The 22,978-nt window shown below is 46.5% G+C and overlaps 1 protein-coding gene across 6 annotated transcripts in view; it reads left to right on the top strand.

The window, feature by feature from the left end:
* LOC122943227 (dimethylaniline monooxygenase [N-oxide-forming] 2-like) overlaps positions 1-22,978 on the top strand; it is a 108,623-nt gene that overhangs the window by 28,670 nt on the left and 56,975 nt on the right. For all 6 annotated transcript variants that reach the window (XM_044300813.1, XM_044300809.1, XM_044300811.1 and 3 more), the window contains 3 exons: positions 13,696-13,835; positions 15,216-15,404; positions 16,392-16,554. In XM_044300813.1, the coding sequence (XP_044156748.1) occupies positions 13,704-13,835; positions 15,216-15,404; positions 16,392-16,554 (484 nt within the window). In that variant the 5' untranslated portion in view covers positions 13,696-13,703. The remainder of the gene's footprint in view (positions 1-13,695; positions 13,836-15,215; positions 15,405-16,391; positions 16,555-22,978) is intronic.

Below are 22,978 nucleotides of genomic sequence, written 5' to 3'. Positions count from 1 at the left end.
TAGCCAGTCCAGAAACACAAGCACAGGACAGGCACACAAGCAGAGATATCAGCAACCTTTGCAGGACACAAGGACCTTGACACTCAGGCATCTGGGAAGGCATCTTGTTGAAAGGCTGCATATTAATCTGGCTGTTCAGTCCGAGGGAGACCTGTAGACATTTTTGGTCAGTGCAATACAACACCTTTGCACCAGTGACACAGAAATACAGTACTTAGGCTACTTTCACATCTACACTTTCCCTTTCCGCTATTGAGATCCGTCATAGGATCTCAATAGCAGAGGAAAACACTTCTGTTTTGTATCCAATTCATTGTCAATGAGTCAAAAACTGAACTGAAGCAAATGGCGTGCACCAGAATGCATTCCGTTCTGTTTTATTGCGTTCCCATGTCGGACACAAAAGCGCTGAGAACAGCATTTAATAGTACGTCCTGGGATGTGGAGCAAGACGGATCTGTAACGACTCACAATGTAAGTCAATGGAGTCAGATCAAGTTTCTCTGACACAAAACAAAATGGATCTGTCCCCCATTGACTTACAATGGTTTTAGAGACGGATCTGCCATGGCTATTTAGAGATAATACAACCAGATCAGTTCATAACAGACGTAGCCGGTTGTGTTATGATGACAGAAGTGTTTTTGCTGATCCATAACGGATCCAGCAAAAACGCAGATGTAAAAGTAGCATATATCGTGCTTTTCAGTATGTGGGTGACCTGTAGTTATTTGGTAGGTAAAATACTACTTCTTTGCACCAGTGACACGGAAATACAATAGTTAATCCATCTGTTAATTGTGTTGGTGACACATAGCTATTTGTTTTGTAGCAAAACCCTAAAATTTCCCCTGTGACACTTAATACAATAATTCTGTCTGATAATTGCGTCGGTGACATAGCTATTTATGTTTGGTGAAAAACCCCAAGGCCAAAGCTGCTGCAGAAAGTGCGAGCCATTTGCGCGCTTTCAGCGTTCTCAGCCTGCTGCTTCTTGCATGTAAGCTCTGCAGAGTAACTTCTGCCTTCCCGCTCACCGCCTCATGTGCGACATGCCTACAAGGTGGAACTCGCTCTGTGGCTGTGGAAGGTGGTGGAAGCTGCTCTGCGGAACGCTCTGCGGAGCAGAAACACTTCACCACCACCGAGTGGGCCTCCATGCGGGACGTGTGTGCCGCATTGGGTTGTTTCAAGTACTCCACCAACATGGTCAGCATCAATGACGCTGTCCTCAGTGTTACTATCCCACTTCTATGTCTCCTTGAAAAAACGCTTTGGGCGAAGATGGATGTGGCACAGGAGGAGGAGGAACAGGGATTATTCCCATGGTTATCAGGCCAGTCGTCCATAGGTGGCTCAGGGGGTGAGCTCCTGCACCAACAGTGGCCAGGTACATAACTGTCCAGCCAGGGCATAGTTGTGGAGGAGGAGAAGGATAATGAGGAGGATCCATGGTCACAGCAGGGAGGCACCCAAATCATCCTATTGGTATGTCTGGGATACAATGATCACAGATGATACACCCCCCACTGAGGACAGCTTTTCATTGCCTCTAGGCAGCCTGGCACACATGAGCGACTACATGCAGCAGCACCAGCGCAAAAAACGCTGAGTTGCCCTCATTGGTAGACGTGCTACAGGTAGACGTGCTGGTAGATGTGCTACGGATAGCATTCCCACCTGACAGCGAGATCTCAGTGGAAGCACGTGGCAGAGGAGGAAAAGGAAATCGCCACCACAGCTGGGGCACCACCACCAATGGCGAAATGTGGAAAAGCTTTGTCAGCATTCCACAACATCCAGCACCGCTATCTGATATGGACAGTCTTAGCAGGAGACAGCGTTTCAGCAACATGGTGGAACAGTATGTGTGCAAACGTTGAGGGTCTGCCCCATTTAACTTCTGAGTTTCCAAATTGGTTTGTCCTTTAAGCCTTGGATGTGCAGGTCTGCTCTGTGGCCAGTGTATTGTCCGAATGGCAGGGGGGGCGATCCCAGATAGGTGCATCCACCTGTCCCTGGCAATGTGGACAAGCTCACGTTCATTAAAATAAACCAAGCATAGATCCCACGGGACTTGTCTGGGCAGATTAGAGAGGTATACTGACCACACCTAGCTATTTTTATATTCTAGCACACTTTGTGCGTTCTCTTTGCTATTTCCCAATGTTTTTGGGCCTTCATAAACAAAAACTAAAATTAAGAAACATTTAATTAAATTAAAAAAATTGTTGGCTACCTCCTCTATCTCTTCCACCTACACTGCCTTGTCTGCCTATTCCGCTTACACCGCCACATCTGCCACCTCCTCCACTCAAGATTATTATGTCTTAAATTGGCAGAGTAGAGAAGTATACCGTCCGCACCCCAAAAATGGCTAAAGTTCACACACAGAATTGACAGACACATTTAAAAAAACAAGACAGAAACAGTGTCGGCTTCCTCCTCCGCCTCTGCCACCTACACCATTACGTCCAACAACTCCTCCACTGGGACCTCTACCTCCTGGCTCAAGATTATTATTTGTTATATTGACAGGGTAGAGAAGTATACCCGCCACTGCACAAGTCGTTTAGGGGCATTTTGGTGGTGACAGGTTCCCTTTAAAGTACAGTTTAGGCTTTGCTCACATAACACTTCTCATTTAAGTTCAGCACATACACCAAGAGTAGGGATGAGCGAACTCGAACTGTATAGTTCGGGTTCGTACCGAATTTTGGGGTGTCCGTGACACGGACCCGAACCCGGACATTTTCGTAAAAGTCCGGGTTCGGGTTCGGTGTTCGTCGCTTTCTTGGCGCTTTTGTGACGCTTTCTTGGCGCTTTTTGAAAGGCTGCAAAGCAGCCAATCAACAAGCGTCATACTACTTGCCCCAAGAGGCCGTCACAGCCATGCCTACTATTGGCATGGCTGTGATTGGCCAGAGCACCATGTGACCCAGCCTCTATTTAAGCTGGAGTCACATAGCGCCGCCCGTCACTCTGCTCTGATTAGCGTAGGGAGAGGTTGCGGATGCGACAGTAGGGCGAGATTAGGCAGATTAACTCCTCCAAAGGACTTCACTTGATTAATCGATCGATCTGCAGCTGTGCATCATTGAGCTGCTGAAATTCAAATGCTCACTCACTGTTTTTAGGCTGCCCAGACCGTTTGTCAGTCACTTTTTTCTGGGGTGATCGGCGGCCATTTTGTGTCTTGTGCGGTGCTGCGACCAAGTGCATCCAAGCTGCGACCAAGTGCATTTAACCCTCAATGGTGTGGTTGTTTTTTGGCTAAAGCCTACATCAGGGTGAAGCTGTCACACCAAGTGCATTTAACCAGCAATAGTCTGTTCATTTTTTTGGCCATATACTAAATCAGGGGCAAGCTGCGCCTGTCACCAAGTGCATTTAACCCTCAATGGTGTGGTTGTTTTTTGGCTAAAGCCTACATCAGGGTGAAGCTGTCACACCAAGTGCATTTAACCAGCAATAGTCTGTTCATTTTTTGGCCATATACTACATCAGGGGCAAGCTGCGCCCGTCACCAAGTGCATTTAACCCTCAGTAGTGTGGTGCGTCAAGCTGTGACACCAAGTGCATTTAACCAGCAATAGTCTGTTCATTTTTTGGCCATATACTAAATCAGGGGCAAGCTGCGCCCGTCACCAAGTGCATTTAACCAGCAATAGTGTGGTTATTTTTTGGCCATATCCCAGTCTAATTCTGTCACTAAATCCATACCGGTCACCCAGCGCCTAAATACTAGGCCTCAAATTTATATCCCGCTAAATCTCTCGTTACCGCTGTCCTGTTGTGGCTGGGAAAGTTATTTAGTGTCCGTCAAAGCACATTTTTTGTTCTGGGTTGAAGTACAATTCCCAATTTAGCAATTTCATAATTTAGTGGTTCCTGCTATATCAGAGCTATTTGAAATCTATCCCTAAAAGGGTATATAATATTCAAGGTGCACATTGGGTCATTCAGAATAACTTCACACACACCCGCTACTGTGTATTTCCAAGTCTAATTCTGTCACTAAACCCATACCTGTCACCCAGCGCCTAAATACTAGGCCTCAAATTTATATCCTGCTAAATCTCTCGTTACCGCTGTCCTGTTGTGGCTGGGAAAGTTATTTAGTGTCCGTCAAAGCACATTTTTTGTTCTGGGTTGAAATACAATTCCCAATTTAGCAATTTCATAATTTAGTGGTTCCTGCTATATCAGAGCTATTTGAAATCTATCCCTAAAAGGGTATATAATATTCAAGGTGCACATTGGGTCATTCAGAATAACTTCACACACACCCGCTACTGTGTATTTCCAAGTCTAATTCTGTCACTAAACCCATACCTGTCACCCAGCGCCTAAATACTAGGCCTCAAATTTATATCCTGCTAAATCTCTCGTTACCGCTGTCCTGTTGTGGCTGGGAAAGTTATTTAGTGTCCGTCAAAGCACATTTTTTGTTCTGGGTTGAAATACAATTCCCAATTTAGCAATTTCATAATTTAGTGGTTTCTGCTATATCAGAGCTATTTGAAATCTATCCCTAAAAGGGTATATAATATTCAAGGTGCACATTGGGTCATTCAGAATAACTTCACACACACCCGCTACTGTGTATTTCTAAGTCTAATTCTGTCACTAAACCCATACCTGTCACCCAGCGCCTAAATACTAGGCCTCAAATTTATATCCTGCTAAATCTCTCGTTAACGCTGTCCTGTTGTGGCTGGGAAAGTTATTTAGTGTCCGTCAAAGCACATTTTTTGTTCTGGGTTTAAATACAATTCCCAATTTAACAATTTCATAATTTAGTGGTTTCTGCTATATCAGAGCTATTTGAAATCTATCCCTAAAAGGGTATATAATATTCAAGGTGCACATTGGGTCATTCAGAATAACTTCACACACACCCGCTACTGTGTATTTCCAAGTCTAATTCTGTCACTAAACCCATACCTGTCACCCAGCGCCTAAATACTAGGCCTCAAATTTATATCCTGCTAAATCTCTCGTTAACGCTGTCCTGTTGTGGCTGGGAAAGTTATTTAGTGTCCGTCAAAGCACATTTTTTGTTCTGGGTTGAAATACAATTCCCAATTTAGCAATTTCATAATTTAGTGGTTTCTGCTATATCAGAGCTATTTGAAATCTATCCCTAAAAGGGTATATAATATTCAAGGTGCACATTGGGTCATTCAGAATAACTTCACACACACCCGCTACTGTGTATTTCTAAGTCTAATTCTGTCACTAAACCCATACCTGTCACCCAGCGCCTAAATACTAGGCCTCAAATTTATATCCTGCTAAATCTCTCGTTAACGCTGTCCTGTTGTGGCTGGGAAAGTTATTTAGTGTCCGTCAAAGCACATTTTTTGTTCTGGGTTTAAATACAATTCCCAATTTAACAATTTCATAATTTAGTGGTTTCTGCTATATCAGAGCTATTTGAAATCTATCCCTAAAAGGGTATATAATATTCAAGGTGCACATTGGGTCATTCAGAATAACTTCACACACACCCGCTACTGTGTATTTCCAAGTCTAATTCTGTCACTAAACCCATACCTGTCACCCAGCGCCTAAATACTAGGCCTCAAATTTATATCCTGCTAAGTCTCTCGTTACCGCTGTCCTGTTGTGGCTGGGAAAGTTATTTAGTGTCCGTCAAAGCACATTTTTTGTTCTGGGTTGAAATACAATTCCCAATTTAGCAATTTCATAATTTAGTGGTTTCTGCTATATCAGAGCTATTTGAAATCTATCCCTAAAAGGGTATATAATATTCAAGGTGCACATTGGGTCATTCAGAATAACTTAACACACACCCGCTACTGTGTATTTCTAAGTCTAATTCTGTCACTAAACCCATACCTGTCACCCAGCGCCTAAATACTAGGCCTCAAATTTATATCCTGCTAAATCTCTCGTTAACGCTGTCCTGTTGTGGCTGGGAAAGTTATTTAGTGTCCGTCAAAGCACATTTTTTGTTCTGGGTTGAAATACAATTCCCAATTTAGCAATTTCATAATTTAGTGGTTTCTGCTATATCAGAGCTATTTGAAATCTATCCCTAAAAGGGTATATAATATTCAAGGTGCACATTGGGTCATTCAGAATAACTTCACACACACCCGCTACTGTGTATTTCCAAGTCTAATTCTGTCACTAAACCCATACCTGTCACCCAGCGCCTAAATACTAGGCCTCAAATTTATATCCTGCTAAATCTCTCGTTAACGCTGTCCTGTTGTGGCTGGGAAAGTTATTTAGTGTCCGTCAAAGCACATTTTTTGTTCTGGGTTTAAATACAATTCCCAATTTAACAATTTCATAATTTAGTGGTTTCTGCTATATCAGAGCTATTTGAAATCTATCCCTAAAAGGGTATATAATATTCAAGGTGCACATTGGGTCATTCAGAATAACTTCACACACACACGCTTCTGTGCATTTCCAAGTCTAATTCTGTCACTAAATCCATACCGGTCACCCAGCGCCTAAATACTAGGCCTCAAATTTATATCCCGCTGAATTTGAATACAATACATTGGGCCAAATAATATATTTGTTGTTGTGGTGAACCATAACAATGAGAAAAACATCTAGTAAGGGACGCGGACGTGGACATGGTCGTGGTGGTGTTAGTGGACCCTCTGGTGCTGGGAGAGGACGTGGCCGTTCTGCCACATCCACACGTCCTAGTGTACCAACTACCTCAGGTCCCAGTAGCCGCCAGAATTTACAGCGATATATGGTGGGGCCCAATGCCGTTCTAAGGATGGTAAGGCCTGAGCAGGTACAGGCATTAGTCAATTGGGTGGCCGACAGTGGATCCAGCACGTTCACATTATCTCCCACCCAGTCTTCTGCAGAAAGCGCACAGATGGCGCCTGAAAACCAACCCCATCAGTCTGTCACATCACCCCCATGCATACCAGGGAAACTGTCTCAGCCTCAAGTTATGCAGCAGTCTCTTATGCTGTTTGAAGACTCCGCTGGCAGGGTTTCCCAAGGGCATCCACCTAGCCCTTCCCCAGCGGTGAAAGACATAGAATGCACTGACGCACAACCACTTATGTTTCCTGATGATGAGGACATGGGAATACCACCTCAGCATGTCTCTGATGATGACGAAACACAGGTGCCAACTGCTGCGTCTTTCTGCAGTGTGCAGACTGAACAGGAGGTCAGGGATCAAGACTGGGTGGAAGACGATGCAGGGGACGATGAGGTCCTAGACCCCACATGGAATGAAGGTCGTGCCACTGACTTTCACAGTTCGGAGGAAGAGGCAGTGGTGAGACCGAGCCAACAGCGTAGCAAAAGAGGGAGCAGTGGGCAAAAGCAGAACACCCGCCGCCAAGAGACTCCGCCTGCTACTGACCGCCGCCATCTGGGACCGAGCACCCCAAAGGCAGCTTCAAGGAGTTCCCTGGCATGGCACTTCTTCAAACAATGTGCTGACGACAAGACCCGAGTGGTTTGCACGCTGTGCCATCAGAGCCTGAAGCGAGGCATTAACGTTCTGAACCTGAGCACAACCTGCATGACCAGGCACCTGCATGCAAAGCATGAACTGCAGTGGAGTAAACACCTTAAAACCAAGGAAGTCACTCAGGCTCCCCCTGCTACCTCTTCTGCTGCTGCCGCCTCGGCCTATTCTGCTGCTGCCGCCTCGGCCTCTTCCTCCGCCTCTGGAGGAACGTTGGCACCTGCCGCCCAGCAAACAGGGGATGTACCACCAACACCACCACCACCACCTCCGTCACCAAGCGTCTCAACCATGTCACACGCCAGCGTTCAGCTCTCCATCTCACAAACATTTGATAGAAAGCGTAAATTCCCACCTAGCCACCCTCGATCCCTGGCCCTGAATGCCAGCATTTCTAAACTACTGGCCTATGAAATGCTGTCATTTAGGCTGGTGGACACAGACAGCTTCAAACAGCTCATGTCGCTTGCTGTCCCACAGTATGTTGTTCCCAGCCGGCACTACTTCTCCAAGAGAGCCGTGCCTTCCCTGCACAACCAAGTATCCGATAAAATCAAGTGTGCACTGCGCAACGCCATCTGTAGCAAGGTCCACCTAACCACAGATACGTGGACCAGTAAGCACGGCCAGGGACGCTATATCTCCCTAACTGCACACTGGGTAAATGTAGTGGCAGCTGGGCCCCAGGCGGAGAGCTGTTTGGCGCACGTCCTTCCGCCGCCAAGGATCGCAGGGCAACATTCTTTGCCTCCTGTTGCCACCTCCTCCTTCTCGGCTTCCTCCTCCTCTTCTTCCACCTGCTCATCCAGTCAGCCACACACCTTCACCACCAACTTCAGCACAGCCCGGGGTAAACGTCAGCAGGCCATTCTGAAACTCATATGTTTGGGGGACAGGCCCCACACCGCACAGGAGTTGTGGCGGGGTATTGAACAACAGACCGACGAGTGGTTGCTGCCGGTGAGCCTCAAGCCCGGCCTGGTGGTGTGTGATAATGGGCGAAATCTCGTTGCAGCTCTGGGACTAGCCAATTTGACGCACATCCCTTGCTTGGCGCATGTGCTGAATTTGGTGGTGCAGAAGTTCATTCACAACTACCCCGACATGTCAGAGCTGCTGCATAAAGTGCGGGCCGTCTGTTCGCGCTTCCGGCGTTCACATCCTGCTGCTGCTCGCCTGTCTGCGCTACAGCGTAACTTCGGCCTTCCCGCTCACCGCCTCATATGCGACGTGCCCACCAGGTGGAACTCCACCTTGCACATGCTGGACAGACTGTGCGAGCAGCAGCAGGCCATAGTGGAGTTTCAGCTGCAGCACGCACGGGTCAGTCGCACTACAGAACAGCACCACTTCACCACCAATGACTGGGCCTCCATGCGAGACCTGTGTGCCCTGTTGCGCTGTTTCGAGTACTCCACCAACATGGCCAGTGGCGATGACGCCGTTATCAGCGTTACAATACCACTTCTATGTCTCCTTGAGAAAACACTTAGGGCGATGATGGAAGAGGAGGTGGCCCAGGAGGAGGAGGAGGAGGAGGAGGAAGAGGGGTCATTTTTAGCACTTTCAGGCCAGTCTCTTCGAAGTGACTCAGAGGGAGGTTTTTGGCAACAGCAGAGGCCAGGTACAAATGTGGCCAGCCAGGGCCCACTACTGGAGGACGAGGAGGACGAGGATGAGGAGGAGGTGGAGGAGGATGAGGATGAAGCATGGTCACAGCGGGGTGGCACCCAACGCAGCTCGGGTCCATCACTGGTGCGTGGCTGGGGGGAAAGGCAGGACGATGACGATACGCCTCCCACAGAGGACAGCTTGTCCTTACCCCTGGGCAGCCTGGCACACATGAGCGACTACATGCTGCAGTGCCTGCGCAACGACAGCAGAGTTGCCCACATTTTAACCTGTGCGGACTACTGGGTTGCCACCCTGCTGGATCCACGCTACAAAGACAATGTGCCCACCTTACTTCCTGCACTGGAGCGTGATAGGAAGATGCGCGAGTACAAGCGCACGTTGGTAGACGCGCTACTGAGAGCATTCCCAAATGTCACAGGGGAACAAGTGGAAGCCCAAGGCCAAGGCAGAGGAGGAGCAAGAGGTCGCCAAGGCAGCTGTGTCACGGCCAGCTCCTCTGAGGGCAGGGTTAGCATGGCAGAGATGTGGAAAACTTTTGTCAACACGCCACAGCTAACTGCACCACCACCTGATACGCAACGTGTTAGCAGGAGGCAACATTTCACTAACATGGTGGAACAGTACGTGTGCACACCCCTCCACGTACTGACTGATGGTTCGGCCCCATTCAACTTCTGGGTCTCTAAATTGTCCACGTGGCCAGAGCTAGCCTTTTATGCCTTGGAGGTGCTGGCCTGCCCGGCAGCCAGCGTTTTGTCTGAACGTGTATTCAGCACGGCAGGGGGCGTCATTACAGACAAACGCAGCCGCCTGTCTACAGCCAATGTGGACAAGCTGACGTTCATAAAAATGAACCAGGCATGGATCCCACAGGACCTGTCCGTCCCTTGTCCAGATTAGACATTAACTACCTCCCCATAACCATATATTATTGGACTCCAGGGCACTTCCTCATTCAATCCTATTTTTATTTTCATTTTACCATTATATTGCGAGGCTACCCAAAGTTGAATGAACCTCTCCTCTGCCTGTGTGCTAGGCCTAAATATATGCCAATGGACTGTTGCAGTGGTGGCTGACATGAAGCCTGATTCTCTGCTATGACATGCAGACTAATTCTCTGCTGACATGAAGCCAGATTGTCTGTTACGGGACCTCTCTCCTCTGCCTGGGTGCTGGGCCTAAATTTATGACAATGGACTGTTGCAGTGGTGGCTGACGTGAAGCCTGATTCTCTGCTATGACATGCAGACTGATTCTCTGCTGACATGAAGCCAGATTGTCTGTTACGGGACCTCTCTGCTCTGCCTGTGTGCTAGGCCTAAATATATGCCAATGGACTGTTGCAGTGGTGGGTGACGTGAAGCCTCATTCTCTGCTATGACATGCAGACTGATTCTCTGCTGACATGAAGCCAGATCGTCTGTTACGGGACCTCTCTGCTCTGCCTGTGTGCTAGGCCTAAATATATGCCAATGGACTGTTGCAGTGGTGGGTGACGTGAAGCCTCATTCTCTGCTATGACATGCAGACTGATTCTCTGCTGACATGAAGCCAGATTGTCTGTTACGGGACCTCTCTGCTCTGCCTGTGTGCTAGGCCTAAATATATGCCAATGGACTGTTGCAGTGGTGGGTGACGTGAAGCCTCATTCTCTGCTATGACATGCAGACTGATTCTCTGCTGACATGAAGCCAGATCGTCTGTTACGGGACCTCTCTGCTCTGCCTGTGTGCTAGGCCTAAATATATGCCAATGGACTGTTGCAGTGGTGGGTGACGTGAAGCCTCATTCTCTGCTATGACATGCAGACTGATTCTCTGCTGACATGAAGCCAGATTGTCTGTTACGGGACCTCTCTGCTCTGCCTGTGTGCTAGGCCTAAATATATGCCAATGGACTGTTGCAGTGGTGGGTGACGTGAAGCCTCATTCTCTGCTATGACATGCAGACTGATTCTCTGCTGTACATGAAGCCAGATTGTCTGTTACGGGACCTCTCTGCTCTGCCTGTGTGCTAGGCCTAAATATATGCCAATGGACTGTTGCAGTGGTGGGTGACGTGAAGCCTCATTCTCTGCTATGACATGCAGACTGATTCTCTGCTGACATGAAGCCAGATCGTCTGTTACGGGACCTCTCTGCTCTGCCTGTGTGCTAGGCCTAAATATATGCCAATGGACTGTTGCAGTGGTGGGTGACGTGAAGCCTCATTCTCTGCTATGACATGCAGACTGATTCTCTGCTGACATGAAGCCAGATTGTCTGTTACGGGACCTCTCTGCTCTGCCTGTGTGCTAGGCCTAAATATATGCCAATGGACTGTTGCAGTGGTGGGTGACGTGAAGCCTCATTCTCTGCTATGACATGCAGACTGATTCTCTGCTGTCATGAAGCCAGATTGTCTGTTACGGGACCTCTCTGCTCTGCCTGTGTGCTAGGCCTAAATATATGCCAATGGACTGTTGCAGTGGTGGGTGACGTGAAGCCTCATTCTCTGCTATGACATGCAGACTGATTCTCTGCTGACATGAAGCCAGATTGTCTGTTACGGGACCTCTCTGCTCTGCCTGTGTGCTAGGCCTAAATATATGCCAATGGACTGTTGCAGTGGTGGGTGACGTGAAGCCTCATTCTCTGCTATGACATGCAGACTGATTCTCTGCTGTCATGAAGCCAGATTGTCTGTTACGGGACCTCTCTGCTCTGCCTGTGTGCTAGGCCTAAATATATGCCAATGGACTGTTGCAGTGGTGGGTGACGTGAAGCCTCATTCTCTGCTATGACATGCAGACTGATTCTCTGCTGACATGAAGCCAGATCGTCTGTTACGGGACCTCTCTGCTCTGCCTGTGTGCTAGGCCTAAATATATGCCAATGGACTGTTGCAGTGGTGGGTGACGTGAAGCCTCATTCTCTGCTATGACATGCAGACTGATTCTCTGCTGACATGAAGCCAGATTGTCTGTTACGGGACCTCTCTGCTCTGCCTGTGTGCTAGGCCTAAATATATGCCAATGGACTGTTGCAGTGGTGGGTGACGTGAAGCCTCATTCTCTGCTATGACATGCAGACTGATTCTCTGCTGTCATGAAGCCAGATTGTCTGTTACGGGACCTCTCTGCTCTGCCTGTGTGCTAGGCCTAAATATATGCCAATGGACTGTTGCAGTGGTGGGTGACGTGAAGCCTCATTCTCTGCTATGACATGCAGACTGATTCTCTGCTGACATGAAGCCAGATTGTCTGTTACGGGACCTCTCTCCTCTGCCTGTGTGCTAGGCCTAAATATATGCCAATGGACTGTTGCAGTGGTGGCTGACGTGAAGCCTCATTCTCTGCTATGACATGCAGACTAATTCTCTGCTGACATGAAGCCAGATTGTCTGTTACGGGACCTCTCTCCTCTGCCTGGGTGCTGGGCCTAAATTTATGACAATGGACTGTTGCAGTGGTGGCTGACGTGAAGCCTGATTCTCTGCTATGACATGCAGACTGATTATCTGCTGACATGAAGCCAGATCCTCTGTTACGGGACCTCTCTCCTCTGCCTGGGTGCTGGGCCTAAATTTATGACAATGGACTGTTGCAGTGGTGGCTGACGTGAAGCCTGATTCTCTGCTATGACATGCAGACTGATTCTCTGCTGACATAAAGCCAGATCCTCTGTTACGGGACCTCTCTCCTCTGCCTGGGTGCTGGGCCTAAATTTATGAAAATGGACTCTTACAGTGGTGGGTGACGTGAAGCCTGATTCTCTGCTATGACATGAAGACTGATTCTCTGCTGACATGAAGCCAGATTGTCTGTTACGGGACCTCTCTCCTCTGCCTGGGTGCCGGGGCCTAAATATCTGAGAATGGACTGTTCCAGTGGTGGGTGACGGGAAGCCAGATTCTCTGCTATGGAACCTCTCTCCAATTGATTTTGGTTAATTTTTATTTATTTAATTTTTATTTTAATTAATTTCCCTATCCACATTTGTTTGCAGGGGATTTACCTACATGTTGCTGCCTTTTGCAGCCCTCTAGCCCTTTCCTGGGCTGTTTTACAGCCGTTTTAGTGCCGAAAAGTTCGGGTCCCCATTGACTTCAATGGGGTTCGGGTTCGGGACGAAGTTCGGATCGGGTTCGGATCCCGAACCCGAACATTTCCGGGATGTTCGGCCGAACTTCTCGAACCCGAACATCCAGGTGTTCGCTCAACTCTAACCAAGAGTGTTCCTATTGCCTATGCTGAATACATCAATGTTTTTTTTAATCATATGTGTAACAAACAAGTATATTTTTTGCATGTTTTTAGCTGGAAAACTGTAGTCATCCCTGCCAAAAGAAATGTATACCATGCATTAAATACTTATTTTTCATAGACCTTCATTTCATAAAATTGCAGTAGCCGTGACACTGGAATGGAGGGACTGTGGACATAAGAGTGTAATTTTTTTCTCGTTTGGGCACCCATTATTGGTAGGAGTTACCTGAGTTAGCTCCAAGGCCAGAGAATACCTTAAATGTCCAAAAGAAGAAAAACAGATAAACATACAGCCAACTTACAACTTACTTTCTTCATGTTGTAGATAAAATCATGGTCAAAACAGTTGCTATCATTGGAGCTGGAATTAGCGGTTTGGGAGCTATCAAGGCATGTGTGGAGGAAGGTCTTGAACCTACTTGCTTTGAACAAAGTAATGATATTGGAGGCCTCTGGAGGTTTACTGTGAGTACTTAGCCACCAGCACTTCTTATACTTACTTACTTACTTCTCAGACCCACTCAGGTGGTATTATTTCATTGTTTGTTATATGCATAATATATGTGCCTTCTCTTTTGTAATGTGTATTGATGGCAAGTCACTTTATTTTGTATCTGTACCTTTAAAGAACTGTATTTATTGTATTATGTTTTCTTAAGCTGTATATAATTGGGCAAGTGGGCTCTCCTATCAGCATTTGGGGCTAGTAACTATTTTATGGTTCAGTGTAGAGCCTCCTGGGTGGATTGAATGGGAGTTTCAACCCTGAAGCCAGTTTCTCAGATGCTCGTCACTTTCCCGTTCTTATCTTTGGGACACGTTGGTGACATGTTTGGGGAAACGCGCAGATGCAGGTGCATAGCTCTCAGTTGTTGTTTTTTTGTTTGTTTTTTGTTAGGGGAGCAGGGCTGAAAATCATATAAGTATGTTTGGTGCCTATAAGAAGTTGATGTAGTATGCAAAGTTGCATACCTGAGGCATCCAGGTCCTGACAAGTGAAACTGCAGAAAAGGAGCTGCAAGTAAATAGCTGCAAGAGAGGGTGGTAGTTGGCTTGAAGCAGTGGAACATGTTAAGATAAAAATTGAACACAGAAAATAATGTAATTCGATAAGGTTTGGGTAAATTGCTCTAGAGGACAGAGGGCCACTGAAAGAGACTGTGTTGGGCCCTTTGACATTAGAGACTGATTATGTGGAGAAGAAAGACTGGTTGAGAACCTCCCCTTCTACTGGAATAAAGGAGCTCAGATAAAGCCTTCACTATCACCATTCTTCTGGTGTAGGTTGCACCTGTCCAGAGCTCTATGTGAGTAAAGATTTCCTGTGAAACAAATCCTTGAGCGAGTGAGATTTGTTTCTGTTGGAGAATTACCAACCCTGTATTATGTACATCCAGTATTTGGGTGTTACAACTGCACTCAACAGAATGTCCTACAGTTTCATATTCATTTTCTCTTCCAGATTGAAGAAAACATATTGCCCCTGAGTAAAGATAATGCTGTTACATACTTCTTATGGCACTCCATCATGATCTTTTGTTGCCATTTTAGCAACTCCTGCTCTTGTGGCAATGACCACACGTGTCCACTAGCTCAGTCCCATTACCCAGGTCCTCTCGCACACAGGTGGCAAAGTAATTCCTGTTATTGTGTGTTTCTGAGAGTGGAGTAAAAAGTATATCAGGAGGTGAAGTGTTTAATACCAATGTCTAGACAGAGAGATATGAAAAAAAAAGTTTCCCTGATCTAACAGAGGATTGATCATAGGACAACCCATTCAATAATAATATCTAAATAATGGCAGGATATGGGTAAAAAAAAATAGTAAAAAATAAACTATTTCAGGATGAAGTGGAAGATGGAAGAGCTAGTATCTACAAGTCGTTGGTAACCAATGTTTCTAAAGAAATAATGTGTCTTAGCGACTTTCCGATGCCGGATGATTTTCCAAACTTCTTGCCACATCACAAATACTTTGAATACATTAAGCTCTATGCAGAACATTTTAAACTGTTGAAATACATCAAATTTAAGGTAAGAAATAATAACTTAAATAATATGTGTAAGATAATGGATACGTGATTTTATTAACATCATAGTCAATAGATGACAGATAAAAACAAAAGGTGTTCCATTTGTATCCATCATTCAACCTGACAAATGTGAACCGAGCCTTAGGTCACACTGAGTCCTCATGCACATGGTCGTGTCCGTTTTTTTTTTTGTCTGCCAATTTTTCTTTTACTATCAATAAAAAAGATTATTCTCATCCGAAACTCTGAAACACAGACAAGAATAGGACACGTTCTATCATTTGTGGAAAGGCCGCACTGATCCTCAAAAAATATAAAGTGTGCATGGCCTCTTAAAAGTAAAGGATGAGTGTGCTATCCACATAAAATGTGGAAGGCACATGGATGAAAAATATGGTCTTGTGCATGAGTGCTAATGTTATAAAGTGCATTTTAGTTGTTTTCACCTTTGTTTTTTAATTTTGTATAGTTTACTTTGCTTTGGGATTAGCATTTTGCTTTGCTTGCATTTTCATAAAAATAACAGTTTCCTGTGGTTGTAGTATTGTCACATTTGTGTTGTGTTTGACATGACAAAATAATTGTACTATAATATTAAAATAAAATACATTTATTTAGTAAAATACACATATTTGTATACAGTTTTACTTCTTACATATAAATTATTAATTAATGTAGGAAAATCCACGGCACTCAATGTGCTGTTTTTCAGAAGATCATTTTATTAATGCACATTAATTCAATAGGACCCAGATCAAATAGAAATATGATAATAGATAATGCTCATACATATTAGGACTTTTTGGTGAGAGACCTTCTTCTGCCATATGAGCCTGTATGTGGTAGTGCATAGAATGCAGGCATCTCGAGCCCTCAGATTAACTACCATTGGGTAATTATATATATATCTACCATTATATATATTAAGCCTATTGTTCATAGTATTTCTCACTTCCTAACTTTCCATTTGTCTGTGTCTTGAACTTAGACAACCGTTTGCAGAGTAGAGAAGCATTCTGACTTCCTCGTCACTGGGCAGTGGTTAGTTACCACAGAAAACAATGGAGAAAAAAAGACAGACATATTTGATGCCGTTATGGTTTGTTCTGGTCAGCATGTACAGCCTGTGAGGTCCTTCAACAACCTTCCCGGTAGTTGTAAACTTTTTACAGTATCACAAAATGTCCATTTTGTCCCAATAAGGCTGAGTTCACACTTCAGTTATTTGGTCAGTTATTTACATCAGTTATTGTGAGCCAACACCACATTCGGGTCAAAAACACAGAACAGGTGCAGATCTTTCCTTTATACCTGGTCTTTGAGTAGGCTCCACTTTATTTTGGCTTACAATATCTGATGGAAATAACTAACCAATTAACTGAAGTGTTAACTTGGCCGTAACTGGCAGATTATTTTTCATTTGCTTACTTGGCAATTATATATGTACACCAGCTCCTCTCTTACAAATTGCACCACCTTCACATTCACACTGCCGTACTCCTGTGTCCCTAAAATTGTATTGCATACTTCATGACTTGGAATATTGTGGTGGAATTCAGATGTTCTACAGGAGAATAAAGTACTTCATGGAGGATCCATATTATGACACTGGCAGCACCGAAGAAGCTCCAGAGACTATGGGTCCCATTGTAGAGAATTTGCACTAAATTGAGAAACTACAGTACAATGATGCACAGTGGCAGTTTCAGTGACTGAGTTATTGTAGTAGCTGAGACCTGCGTAGTTTGAATGAATACATTTTTATTCATTAACTTAACTGGGACTATATCACCCCAGTTACTATGGTAACTCTGGGATTTACTTAGCCTCCTCATTCCTGGGTCAGATCCTTTTCAGCTCCACCACCATACTGCATCCTGACGCTGTTCAGGGTCCGAACGTTCAGTATGCCTTGCATACAATGTCCTGATGCTGAATGACATAGCAACCCAGTTTGGTGGTGTCTAAAGCTGAAGAGGACTAAGGCTAGTTTCACACTAGCGGCAAGGAACTCCGGCAGGCTGTTCCGGAGGGTGAACAAACTGTCGGATCCTTGCTGTTGCTAGTGCATGCGTGCCTCCGAACTACCATTCCGGCCCCATTGACTATAATGGGGGCGGGCCAGAGTTCCAGCGGCAGCATGGCAAACATGCTGAGAGGCGGCCGGAATAATACTACATGCCGTAGTTTTATTCTGGCCGCCTCTCTGCATGTTTGCCGTGCTGCCGCCGGAACTCCGTCCCACTCCCATTATAGTCAATGGGGCCAGAGCGGTAGTCCGAGGGCACGGGTACACTAGCGGCAGCAAGGATCCAACAGGCTGTTCACCCTCCGGAACAGCCTGCCGGAGTTCCTTGCCGCTAGTGTGAAAATACCCTGATCCAGGAGCAATGTGCAGTAAATGTAGGTTCCTTGTTTGAGGTCTGAATTGAATAGAGACTGGTCTGGGAATCCATACTTATTAAGGGTTCTGGTCTGTGATCTGTTTTTATTAAAGGATCTGGCCTGGGGTCTGGATATATTTTTGAAACTGGTCTGGAGTTTCAATATATGTAGGGGTATGAGGTCTGATTCATTTTAGTGTTTGGTCTGGAGTTTAAATTAATTTTGAAGTATGGTATCCTTACTTATATAGCGGTTTGGTGTGGGACCTGCATTAATATTGGGCCCTGGTCTAGGGACTGGATTAATATTGGGATATGGAATTTTTCACAAAAAAATAAAAATAAGAAATGGAACATCACAACCTTTAGGCTCTGCTATATACAACCTTGAGATATTTTCTCCTAGAATACCACTGTAATTAAGCATAAGATGGAGCTGGCACAATTATTTTCTTGAGAGAAAAGAAGAAGCCAACAGAAAAAAAAGACGTATTTCTTGTTACAGCCACCACGGCAATGCAGCCTCGGTGTCCGCCCTTGCGCACTAAACAGAAAAAACATTGGCTTTAATGAATAGCCAGAACTGCTCGTAGGCCGAGGGCCAACTATCAAACCCTCCCCCTTTATCTAAACTCAACGTACCACAAGAAACACGAATGACACGTTAATGTTGGGTTGTGATTGGCCACAGCTTTCTTTATTCGTCTTATCATAACATCATAAACCAGAGCCTTAAAACTGCTCCAAACCACTGACACGTGGCGCAGTATGCCGGCCACTGGACTCCCAGCGGGCATGTCCGCCCTTTAAACTTCACCATGTCTTCTGTCTCCAAACCGCCAGTTGTGAATTTACAGAACCAGTAAACCAACTCCAAACTGGAAATAGAAAGAGATATGAGCAACCAAATTGCCAGGGACATATCATAAGGGAGGGCAGGACAACGTCTCTCCCCATCCAAGAGACCAGCCGGAAGGAGAGGGGGTTTAAATAACCTACAGGCAGGGCTAAAACACTCTCAGGAAGCCGGATATACGGGCAGCTTACATTAACCCTTACCATGCCACTTCCCCACTTAAAGGGGCCAGCCACAGGCAAAAAGGAGGGGGGAGGGAAGGTGAAGTGGGGGGGCCACTCCTAAACCCCCCTTTATTAAACTAGCCTGGGATGAGAAGAAAGAGGTTAAAATGAGGAGGAGAGAAGGAGAAGGGAAGCTTTTCCTCAACCATGGCTTAAGGAGGGGAACCCAATTCTCCGCAGGGACAACCCAGGCCGAGGAGGACCACCCACAGTCCCCAGTCACCCTCCCTACATGGTAAGGTGCTCTCCAGACTGCTGGTAGGCCAAGGGCCAACCATCAATCCCTCTTTATCTAAACTCAACGTACCCACAAGAAACACGCATAACACCTTCATGTTGGGTGGTGATCGACCACAGCTTTTTTTATTCGTCTTATCATAACATCATAAAACCAGAGCCTTAAAACTGCTCCAAACCACTGACACGTGGTCCTCCAGCCACAACTCTCCCCACTCCATTCTCATTGTAAATTTGTGTCCCAGAGGTGGGCCTCACACCTATCAGACAATGGGGGCATATCCTAGTGATATGCCCCCATTGTCTCTGATGGGAATACCACTTTAACATTCCATGTCAAAGACTGTCATTTGTTTCATGGTTTTACACCTCGTTGCCTTAGTCTCAAAGGTAAACTTCTCTAGTTAACTTTCAATCATGTCTGAATTATATTTAATGGAAAATTTAATCTAAGGCCAAATTTGTGTAAAAGCCTTGTGTACCATGAGTTAACCTCTTAAAGAGGCTGTCTCGCCTCACCTCATGGCTTTTATATTGTGTAAAATGTTAATATACTGTAAGTAACTTACTAACATACTTTCATTTTCAATAATGTCTCCTGGCTATATTGAATTTTCTTTCTCTTTTTACCCTGCTCGTTTCAAGGTGTTACAGCCACCGCTGCAGTGCAGCTGTGGTGTCTGCGCTTGCGTACTAAACAGAAAAAACTTTGGCTTTTATGAATGGCCAGGACTGCTGGTAGGCCGAGGGCCAACCATCAACCCCTTAAGGTTATGTGAAAAAACAGGATGCCTGCTCAAAACAAAAAGGTATGAAAAACCTGAATGTGAAACCGTAGCTGATCTGGACAGCATCTGATTTATTGGGGTAGAGGTCTAGCCAATGGGACATCTCAGTGACGATCACTGGGGCCCTTTGGGTCACAGGTCGCAGAGGGCTTCTGGGATTTGGCTGAATGCGGGTTCAACGAACGGTAGTGTGGGAGTCTCCGCAAGAGGAGCACTCATGCTTGTACTTGCAAAGGCCTGCGAACCAGCAGTGACCCTCGTTGAACAGCCAACAGGCACCAGGGCAGTGGATGGTCACCGATCCCGGCGCTGAAACGAATCCTGAACCAGTGGCCGACCCAGGAAAGGGAGGCCTTTGGGATAGCATAAGGCGGAGCCAGACATCAGTGGCCTTAACCCCCCATCCTATACCAAGTTGGAGTAAGAGCCGGCGGCGGAACTCCTCATCATACCTCCACCACGCGGAGCCCCCTTGAGCCTTGTAGGTACTGACATGTGGTCCTCCGTGGTGTCCTGATAAATAAAAAGCTACGAACAGCAAACCTAATACTGCAAAAGCTAATACTGCAAAAGCTTGGAGTCAATTATTCATGGTCCTAGCGACCTGGGGACAACGTTCGTATGTTTTTTCTTGCGTTCGTTGATCCTTGTCAACCATGTGTTGGTCTACCGTCACTAAGGGCGGTATCAACGTAAAGATTGGCACATGTTTTTCTTTTACCTCTTCTACCAAATGAGCCCCAAGCGGGCTGACACTACAGAAGAAAGAGTCCTTGTGCAATCCGCCTACAACTGGAGGGCGTTTTTGTAAAGGGGCAGAGGAGGGCGGTTGAGGATCAGCAGACTGCAATTTATCTAAGACGGCCTTAAGAGCCGTAACGACTTCAGAACCAGTGATGGTCAGTTCACAGTGTTTGCCAGCGAACACATGCGGGCTGCCATCTTTAGTAACATAGACTCACACGTCCGGCGATGCACAGGTAAGGCCTTACCTCTGCATGTGCCGGGAGCCGGTCTGAAATCAAATGCAGTCACCAGGAGCAGGCAGTTCCGAGATATGATATGAAGGCCCCCGGCGGCTGTTCTTGGAACTGCCTGCTCCCGGTGGCTGCATTTGATTTCAGACTGCCTCCCGACACAGGCACAGGTAAGGGCTTACCTGTGCATCGCTGGACAGGTGAGTCTACCTTACTAAAGATGGCAGCCCACATGTGTTCGCTGGCGAACACTGGGAACTGACAATCACTGTTCAGAACCCTGGCCACCCTCCCCCCACGCCCCCGTATATTGGGCACTCACCAGACAAAGCAGGTCCTGGAGGTACTGGAGAAGGGGCAGATGTGATCACAGCTGAAACCGGCGACTGGCAGGCCGGAGGAAAAACCACATTGGAGGCCCTGGAAGAACGGACAGGCTCCCACCTATTACGTCTTGCTTGTGACACCGAATCAGACTCCCCAGATTCGCCCGATGAAACATCCGAAGATGACGGTGAGCGTCATCTTGAGGATCTGGAGCGCCGTCTTCTCCCGGAATCCCTTGAATGGCGACGGGACTGGCGCCTTCGAGAACCATGACGCGTCCTACTCCTGCACTCCACCGATAATGAGGAAGTCGATGTCACATCTGTGACAGGTGGTAGAAGATCTGAAAAACTTGCTGCACATGAGTGATCTGACAGCTTCTTTTGGTTTCACTGTTATGCTGGTATGTCCACACCTCCTTTTCAGGTGTGGATCATGTGACCATTACTACTCCCTGCTTAGTACTTGCAGTTGATAGCTCATACTGGTTGTGGATCGTTTGGTGTCTGGATCTCAACTGAGTTCCTGCTTTCCATTTACCCGGAGTTAAGTGTCTTTACTTTTGTATTGTGTTTATTTCCCTGTCTCTTGGTACCAGACCTGAGGCAGACTTATGATCCTTCAGCTGGGAAGGAACAGGTCGTCTGTGGCCCTATCACTATCTTCAGTGCCTTCTAGGGTGAGCCAGGCTTAGGTTCCTGCAGATGAACAGTCCTACCATCGGGGCCAGTTCATTCTGTTAGCAGTCAGGGATCAGGTTGGGATTTTATTAGGTGGTGACTTTTTCCCTTTACTTAGTTTGCGGGCCTGGTACCTTCTCCCACTCTCTTGTGTTTGGTGTGGAGTTCCCCTCCCACACCACGCCGTGACAGGCGAACTATGTTGACGGCTTCAAGGGACAGCAGCTGTGGGGAGGAGGGGGGCCGGGAACTGCAGGGGCCTCCTGTGGGGGGACGCAGGTTACCCCTGCTGCAAGGGGCACTATGGTATCTACCCCAGTTATAGACTCTGGTGGTAGAAATGCTGGGGGATCATTAGAGGTGGGGGGAAATGTTGGTGGTGGAGTGCTCAGCAGCCGATAAAGAACTAGCCTGGGCGCCCATGTTACCGCCCATTGCTGGTTCCCATGCATGCGACAGCTGCAGGGAAGCCTGGGTGGCAGGAGGAGGAAGGGGCTGAGCCACAAGAGAGGGCCACGCGCATCGCTCCCTACCACCACCAAACGTAAGGGGGAGAGTGGCAAGTGAGCGGGGAGGGAGACCGGGCACTACAGTAGATTGTGGACTGTGACCTAAATGGGTGGGGGGGAGACGCATCGCTCCGCTCCACCGGAGCCTGATATGAGGCAGGTACAAGAGAGGGAGGAAGAGAAAGGCCGGCCAAAAATGAAGTTATCCAACCTTCCCCTTCGGTAGTGACACGCACCAGAAGAGCTGCTCTAAAGGGAGTCATCCGCGGACATCCTGGCTGGAAGATGCTTTCACTACTTCTCAACATAATCAAAAAACTTCCTGCAGCTTCCACTAGGGAGAGAACACTGCACAGAGATTCATACAGCTCCTATTAAGTTATATTCTAGCTATATAAATCCATATGTTCTGAGCCCCACCTAGTGGTGGCCGCAGGCAGCCAGAAGTTTATCATTTACAATGGTTTATGGAGCTCACTGGGGTGAGATTAATCTGTGTATTTATATAAAATAAGCTACAGATAATTATTTTGAAGTGTTTGTCTTCACTTTTTTGGGATAAAAAGCTTGTTCTGCCCAAAATTAGAGATGAA

This window comes from Bufo gargarizans, chromosome 7 (assembly GCF_014858855.1).
Source record: "Bufo gargarizans isolate SCDJY-AF-19 chromosome 7, ASM1485885v1, whole genome shotgun sequence".
Taxonomy (NCBI): Eukaryota; Metazoa; Chordata; class Amphibia; order Anura; family Bufonidae; genus Bufo; species Bufo gargarizans.
Note: the sequence above shows the minus strand (reverse complement) of the source record. Positions and strands in the feature narration are given on the sequence as shown.